Here is an 8,284-nt window from a genome sequence, read left to right on the forward strand (position 1 = left end):
CTTCCCACTCTGTTCGCTGAGGCCATTGATCATGTTTTTGAAACTCGGATGCCTGTGTATTTCGAGCAATTTCGTCGCGAGCAAGCTGCTTGTCGGGGTGGCAAGGGTACTTCTGCTTCTCCTTTCACCGATCTTCCTCCCAATCGCGACATGGAACAAATCCAGGCCCCTCACAGTCCTCTTACTACGGTAGTGCTCCAATTAGGACTTTGTGGTCTCCGCGCATCGATTTTCCCCGATTTGGTGATGGTGAGGATTTGTTATCCTGGATCTATAAGGCTAAACAATTTTTTGTCTATTATGGCATTCCCGATTCTCAGTGAGTGGTTACAGCTTCCTTCCACCTCGAGGGGGAGATCCTTCAGTGGTATAGCTGGATGGATTGTTCCAATACTACTCCATGTTGGGAGGATTTTACTCGCACCCTCCAGATCCCATGATCACCACATTCCATTGCTGCCTGGTTCAAAACCTCCTAATATACGACCCTATCACTATAGGCCTCTTCAAAAGAATAAGATTGACAAAGTTTTCCAGGAATTATTGGATGCAGGCATTATATGAAATAGTCATAGTCCCTTTTCCTTTCCGGTACTTCTTGTCCACAAGAAAGAGGGTACTTGCCGTTTGTGTGTTGACTATTGGGAGCTCAATGCTCTCACTGTCAAGGACAAATACCTAATTCCGCTGATTGATGATCTCTTAGATGAACTTTGTGGTGCCACGTATTTTTCCAAGTTAGATCTTCGATCCGGTTATCATCAAATCTTGATGAAACCTAAAGATGTTGAAAAAAACAGCATTCAAGACTCATACCGGATGCTTTTTGGGCTTACTAACGCCTCTGCCACATTCCAACAACTTATGAATGACATTTTCTGACCTTTCTTAAGGAAGTGTGTGCTCATATTTTTTGATGATATCCTTATCTACAGCCACTCTCGGGAGGATCATATGTCTCATTTGTTGGCAGTTTTCCAAATCTTATAGCAACAAAGCTTGTTCCTTAAGACATCGAAGTGCTCGTTTGGTCAAACTTATGTTGACTACCTAGGCCATATCATATCTCGTGAAGGGGTAGCTGCTGATCCTTCCAAATTACAAGCCATCCGAGATTGCCCGATTCCTAAGATTATTAAAGAATTTCGGGGTTTCTTAAGTCTCAGGGATATTACTGGAAGTTTGTGTCTGGATATGGTAAGATTTATCAGCCATTATATAAACTGACCAAGAAGGACAATTTTCATTGGACTCCTGAAGCTATGGAAACTTTCAATCAACTCAAGGATATTATGTCATCCCCACCAGTTTTAGCCTTACCTGACTTCTCCAAACCCTTCGAACTCGAGTGTGATGCCTCAAGTAACGGCATTGGAGCTGTGTTACAACAAGGGGACAACTGCCTTTACTAGTCAAGCTCTTGGTTCAAGAAATCAATCTCTCTCCACCTATGAACGGGAGCTTATCGCCATAGTTTATGCCGTGAAGAAATGGCATACATACTTACGAGGCCAACACTTCACTATTAAGACTTATCATTGCAGTCTCAAATACTTCTTGAGTCAGAAGGCCAATACCCCTTTTCAACAATTAGGTCTCTAAACTCCTTGGATATGATTATGAGATCCAATATCGTAGTGGCAGTGACAATCATGTAGCTAATGCTCTCGCTCTGGTCAACGACTCTCCTATGCTTCCTGAAAACACTTCGATTTCTGATATCACACTAGCTTTAGTGGAATGTGCAGCACTCTCATACCCTCACTATGGTTGGTTGGATGAACTTTGAAGATACAATGAGCATGATTCTTGGCTTCAGAGTAAAGCTAGGGAGTATTTCCAAGCACAGGAGCCTAACACCACCACCACTACATCTTTTAAATATTCTTTCCAGAATGGGTTCTTACGGTACAAGTCACGGATCTTGTTAAGCCCTGCCTCCAATTGGCGAACCAAGCTTGTTGAAGCTTATCATTCCATACCTGCAGCGGGTTATCAAGGTGTGATTAAAACCTACCACAAGCTTAAGAAGGACTTTTATTCGCGAAAAATGATGTCAAACTTTTTGTCTCTGAGTGTCACATTTGCCAACAACATAAGTATGAAATAGCGGCACCTCCTGGAAAATTGCTGCCTCTCCCAATTCCTAAAAGAATTTGGGCTGATATAAGCATGGACTTCATTGTCGGGCTTCCTAACTGCAAGGGCAAGACTGTTATCATGGTGATGGTTGATCGACTGTCTAAATATAGCCATTTTGTTCCTATGGCACTTCCGTATACAGCGGCTGGTGTAGCTCACCTCTTCCTTGAGCATATTTTCAAACTTCATGGCATGCCCAACTCTATTGTAAGTGACAATAATCCCATCTTCATCAGCGCTTTCTGGAAGGAATTATTCAAATTGCAAAATGCCAAGCTGTGTATGAGTTCGGGCTACCATCCTCAGACTGATGGTCAAATTGAGGTTATGAACCAATGTTTGGAAACCTATCTGCGATGTTTTGTTGGGGGCTAACCAAAGAAATGGGTGCAATGGTTGCCTTGGACTGAATGGTGTTTCAATACCTCGTATCACACTTCTTCCAAGTTCACACCCTTCGAATTAGTATATGGCTATTCTCCACCTCATATCACACCATATGAACTTGGTTCTACAAAGTTCGGTTCTGTGGAGCAATGCTTGGTTGAACAAGACAAGGTTTTGGCGATTCTTAAAAAGAACCTTGCACTAGCTCAAGCAAGGATGAAGTCACAAGCTGATCAAAAGCGACTTGAATGAAGTTTTGAAGTTGGCGATATGGTTTATCTGAAACTTATTCCTTATCAACTCCAATCCTTGGCTACACATAGTTATCATAAACTGTTACCCAGGTTCTAAGGTCCCTATAAGGTTCTCAACCGAGTAGGTGATGTGGCTTACAAACTGGAACATCTTGCAACTTCTACATTTCGGAATTTATTCAAAATAACAATAAGAGAACGTTTATTTGCTTCTCTGTTATTATTCAGCACTTGTGGAATCATCTACAGGCTGATAGAATCTATTGAAAAACCACATAGAATCCGCTTTTACCGCATATCCATCTTGATTACGGTGCCAACTATAGTAGGCATGCGTTCGATTCTTGATGTCGAAAGTAGCATGACCAAAACTGGCCTCTCTATAAGCTGAGTAATCTGGCTGTGGTTCTGTCATACTGCAACACGAAAAGAAAAAGTTCACAGATTAAGCATGCAGTGTTAACAAATAGAAGGACGATTGTCATGCAACACCAATATATCAAGCATACTGATATACTTACTTTGTCGCTAAGCCTTCAAGATTTCCTCCATCACCAATCGTAATGTACACTGGTGCATATTGATCTTTCACAGGTTTGCAAATGCCATTTACGATGTTGTATGCAACATTGGATACACGTTCCTGTGTTGTACAGAAATCACTTATCAAGTACTGACTTATTGAATCATTACTGTGCACGGAGGTTAGAAGAAGGTTGTATTAGAGACACAAATTTCTGCAGTATACTTGTCATTAAATGGATTTCCTATATTTTATCGAAAGATTAAAATGTTTGATAAAGCTGATGTTGAATTTAAAACTTCGTTGTACAAACTAAAAATAGAGAGTAGAGACAAATGTTTTAGATATAATGTCCAGCTCTATGCAGATATCACCACGTCAAGTAATTGAGAAACTAAACTCGTTAATACAGACATGTATATCAAGAACTTACAGATCGTTCATACGCATGGACATGACCAGCAAATACCACGTCAACTTTGTACGTCACAAACCATGGCTCATACATCACTCTCATGGTTTCTCCTTCCATATAGTGATAGTTGTAGCTGTTATACCATGGAGAATGCATTAAAACAATCAACCATGGTGTTTCACTCCTATTAACCTTCGGTAGTTCCTCCCCGAGCCATCTGTACTGAGGGGTGTATTTACCTCAAAATAAGAGAATGATGTGTTAAATGAAATTGTTCTAGAACTCAATTTAACAAACTTCATACAGATCGCCTCACTAGCTCTCTGGAGATCATCTACTTAGTGTAACAGATGGTTTTGGAAGCATAATTCTATCGTTTAAAATACAGTGAGTCACTACAATTTATCACTAGGTTATATTTGCAAATTTGAACAACAGCACTGATATTCAAAACGATTTACGTGGTGTCCTTTTTAGAGATGAATTAACCTTGATTTACGGGACATAAAACATGGTGCAAAAGAGGAGTCATATGAATTCATCCATTTATCTCATTACGACAATTATAAAAACTATACAGCTAACATTTCAAGCTTTTCATTTTTCTGCTACATACGTGCAGTGTCTTTTAAATATATTAAGAGAAAAACCTATGTGTGTGTTGTGTATGCCCATTCTTACCATATGCCGAATAAGAAGACAAGACTATGATGTATGCCGAAGCTCTCTTGATCGAATACCAAAAGGGGGAAGTACTCCCAGATGCTTTATAGGGGACATGATACCGGTGACTGTAAGGCTTAAAAGGTTTGGTTTCACCCTGCAACAACAGTGCCAATCATCTTTAGAAAATACTTCACATGATGACTATTTTTGGGACTTGTATAATTTATAAACAACATGAGCAGCAAAGGATTAATACACTAAATAACAAACTTGCAAAAACAGATGATCTTATCTAAGCGCAAGAAATGACAAATAATAAAATCAATTTCCAGAGAAACCTAATGAGTTATGAGAGGCTTACGATTTCTGGGGCAAAATGGATTTCATGGTTTCCTGCAGTCCATATCCAAGGTTGATAAGCAACACTTCTCTCGACGAATCTTCCCCAAGTATCCCACCTGACATTGTCCTGATTTGGGTAGGTATCTGCATAAGAGAGGTCCCCAACAAACAATACTGCTTGTCCTTTCTGCGGGTTTAACTCGTAATGAGTAAGCGTCTTATTTGAATCGTAGCTCTGTCCCAGATCCCCTGCAAATGATATTAGATATAAGCAAATAGACCAGAGCCCAGCAATTTACATCACGAAACACTGACCGTTGAGCCTCGTCATTATTCAGTTCCCAAGTTAAGGCACTCTCTTTCAATTTACGAAGTTGCACATAAACAGGAGTACAAGTTTTATAATATAAAGAATTATAATTTGGTTTTCCATCTTTCGAGGTGTATGGTGGCTCATTGCAACAACCCCTAACTAGTCAATAGCATACAATTTTCTTTCAATCCCACTTCCAAAATCTGAACCAAATCTAAGTAGCTACGTCACTTTATGATGCATCCTCTTCTGATACGAAACACTCACCTATGAGTCCAAATGTGTAAGAGGCGTCCGGACCAACTTCAGGAGGAGTTATAAACCAGAACTGCCGCTCGGTATGGCCAATTCCAACCACATAGTAGTATTTGGTATTGAACTGCACAAGAATATATATCATCAGATCATAATACAAGTTGCAAGTTATACTTATCAATTCAATCGGCAAATTCCGAAACCCGAGTATATCTTACATAGAGTCCACATCATATTAAATTTGAAGTAAAAAGAAACCTCAGGGCATATCAAAACTTACCATTAAATTTCTGACAGTGGTGTGGTGAATGTAACCGGAAGTGTAATTGTAGAATTTATAGGTTGTAATTTTGCCCTCGGCCTTCTTTTTCTTGCTGTTTGCACTCCAGTAAAGCACACTACTGGAACCGGGTTCATCCACAGTAACCCATGAAACGATCACTGCCTTTCCCAGTTGGTCTCCTTGTGTTATATGAACCTTAAGTCAAATGGGCACACGTTTCATACAACTACTTAAAGTTTAGTAAGTCCAAGTACATAAACAATGTATAAATTAACGAAAGACACAAATTAAACAAGAAAGGCATAAAGAAATAACTAAATTTAGCAAAGCTCTTCCATGGCAGGTATTCTAAACTGAGCTACCATTGACTAAAAGCCTCATAATTCTAGAGAGGGAGAGAGAGAGGGAGAGAGAGAGAGATCATACTTGTTGCGGTGCATTATAGCCAGGAGGGACTTTGAAGACATCACTGTCAAGAGGCATGCCCACAGTCTTCTCAACTTTCCTCACAAAACTACTTGTTTTGCCTCCATTGCACACCACTCCAAAGCTCAAGACCAAACCCAGCACTACAACAGTGGCTGCTGCTGCCCTTGAAGAAGCTAAATCCAGCACACCCATCTTGCTCAGATTAGCAGAGGACCTTTAAACCCCACATGTACCCTATTTAGCAAATGCGTGTTGCTCCGGGAATTTATGGAAAAGCAATTTTTGGGGGAAATAAAATGTTGACTGGTGAGAATCCGGAGAGAGAAAAGAGAGGAGGTAAAAAACAAAGATAAAATACTATGTGCTTTGACTTCACAGACGAGGTCTTTTTCATTGTTGAACAAGTACACAAAATAATCTGGACAGGTAGAGTCGTGTACACACTACCGTTCATACGATGGAAATAGTAGAAGAGTAATGTTATTTATATCATACTTTTATACTATGTTTCTATACCAATTTAGGTGGTATCTGATCTAGACAACCACATCATTTGAAAAATTTGCAAAACCCAAAAAAGAAGAGAAGAAGGAGAAAGACTTTTTGTATACCACAATCATCATTTAATTAATTAGTTTTTCTTAATTATTAGTTTATTAAATAATGAACTAAATTTAAAAATGATTAATTCAAATGATGTGGCTGTCCACATCAAATGTCATCTAAGATGGTATGAAAATGTAGTACAAAAATATGATATGAATAACATTACTCATTGTAGAATATAATTGTTGGATGTTGACTAAAGGGCCCAGGAATTAAATCGGTAGATCTGAACACTAGGTCATGCATACTATACGTTATTACATCTCATACCAAAGTTGACAATTAAACCATGCACTTGTGCCATGAGTGTAGAACAATCATTCTAAGAAAAAACGTCACTAATACACATTGGATGCAATGTTGTAGGGTTATTATCCAAAATGGTCCCTAAGATTTGCATGATCAATAGAAATGGTTTATGATATTGAAAATCAATAGAAATGGTCCCTGAAATTGTCCACCATCCATGATTTTTGTCATTTCGTTAAAAACGATTTTGGGCAATTTTCAAAGCTTTGTAATTCAATCGTTTCTTAACCAAATTCGACCCATAATATATCAAAATGAAGATAGGAAAGTGTAGAATAAGATTATACCTATTTGGAAGCCCAATGGTTGCTGGAGATGGCTAGAAAATAGCCTGAAAACTGGAAAACTCTCCGGAAACTGGGTAAGCTTTAAACGTTCATAACTTCTTCAATACTTAAGGAAATTGAGTGATTCAAAAACAAAAATAATACTTGGTTCTACAAAGTATAAAACAATACTCAACGAAATCGAAATAGTGTATGGCTATTCTCCACCTCATACCACACCATATGAACTTGGTTCTACAAAGTTTGCTGCTGTGGAGCAATGCTTGGTTGAACGAGACAAGGTTTTGGAGATTCTTAAAAAGAACCTTGCACTAGCTCAAGCAAGGATGAAGTCACAAGCTGATCAAAAGCGACTTGAACGAAGTTTTGAAGTTGGCGATATGGTTTATCTGAAACTTATTCCTTATCAACTCCAATTCTTGGCTGCACACAGTTATCACAAACTGTTACCCAGGTTCTATGGTCCCTATAAGGTTCTCAGCTGAGTAGGTGATGTGGCTTACAAACTAGAACATCCTGCAACTTCTAAAGTCCACCCTGTTTTCCATGTCAACAATCTCAAAAAGCACTTGGGTCCGAATGTGGTAGCCACTAACTTGTTGCCCCAAGTTACAGAAGATGGTCTTTAACAATTGGTTCCTGCCTCCATTCTTGCCAGGCGCATGTATAAGAAGGGTCATTCTACAAGAGTCCAGTTGCTTGTTCAGTGGTAGGATCAAGATGCCAATTCTGCAATATGGGAAGACTTTGACGACTTCTAAGCTCGATTCCTTGCTTTCTCTCTTTAACCTTGTGGACAAGGTTTTCTCGAAGGAGGGGAGTAATGTTATGATCTTGCTTCCGACTTATTAGGAATTACTAGATCACTATGGGAGTAGTAGTTAAATAAATGGGATCAAGTTGTAATAGAGTAAGGACTAGATTGTAATAGTCTTCTTAATTGTGGGTCTTAGGTTTAATTGAGTTGTCTGTTGTGCCAGTTGACACTCAAGCAATTTTAATGGCTGGTTGGTGGTTTAAAAGCCTCAGCTAGTGGTCTTGCAGGCATATATGAAAACAAACAAAATTTCCTT

General features: G+C 39.0%; 1 protein-coding gene across 1 annotated transcript; it reads right to left on the minus strand.

The window, feature by feature from the left end:
• Window positions 1-2,803: 2,803 nt before the first annotated feature.
• Window positions 2,804-6,395, minus strand: LOC137725024 (purple acid phosphatase-like). The gene is made up of 8 exons (XM_088694853.1): window positions 6,007-6,395; window positions 5,578-5,775; window positions 5,310-5,421; window positions 4,749-4,978; window positions 4,403-4,541; window positions 3,740-3,960; window positions 3,305-3,426; window positions 2,804-3,199 (listed from the first exon to the last, which is right to left on the minus strand). Exons 1-8 carry the CDS (start codon window positions 6,199-6,201, stop codon window positions 3,004-3,006), a joined length of 1,413 nt encoding a protein of 470 aa, XP_088550979.1. The 5' UTR covers window positions 6,202-6,395; the 3' UTR covers window positions 2,804-3,003.
• Window positions 6,396-8,284: the final 1,889 nt, after the last annotated feature.

The sequence above is a fragment of the Pyrus communis genome, chromosome 5, assembly GCF_041283825.1.
Source record: "Pyrus communis isolate YQ-2024b chromosome 5, ASM4128382v1, whole genome shotgun sequence".
NCBI classification, from domain to species: Eukaryota; Viridiplantae; Streptophyta; class Magnoliopsida; order Rosales; family Rosaceae; genus Pyrus; species Pyrus communis.

Excerpts from the sequence above, each read along its gene's own strand:
- LOC137725024 (XM_088694853.1), bottom strand. The coding sequence starts at position 6,201 with ATGGGTGTGCTGGATTTAGCTTCTTCAAGGGCAGCAGCAGCCACTGTT. Across the intron at positions 5,422-5,577 it reads CCACTGTCAGAAATTTAATG|TTCAATACCAAATACTACTA; the intron begins GTAAGTTTTGAT and ends ATTCTTGTGCAG. Across the intron at positions 3,427-3,739 it reads TCCATGCGTATGAACGATCT|GAACGTGTATCCAATGTTGC; the intron begins GTAAGTTCTTGA and ends TGTACAACACAG.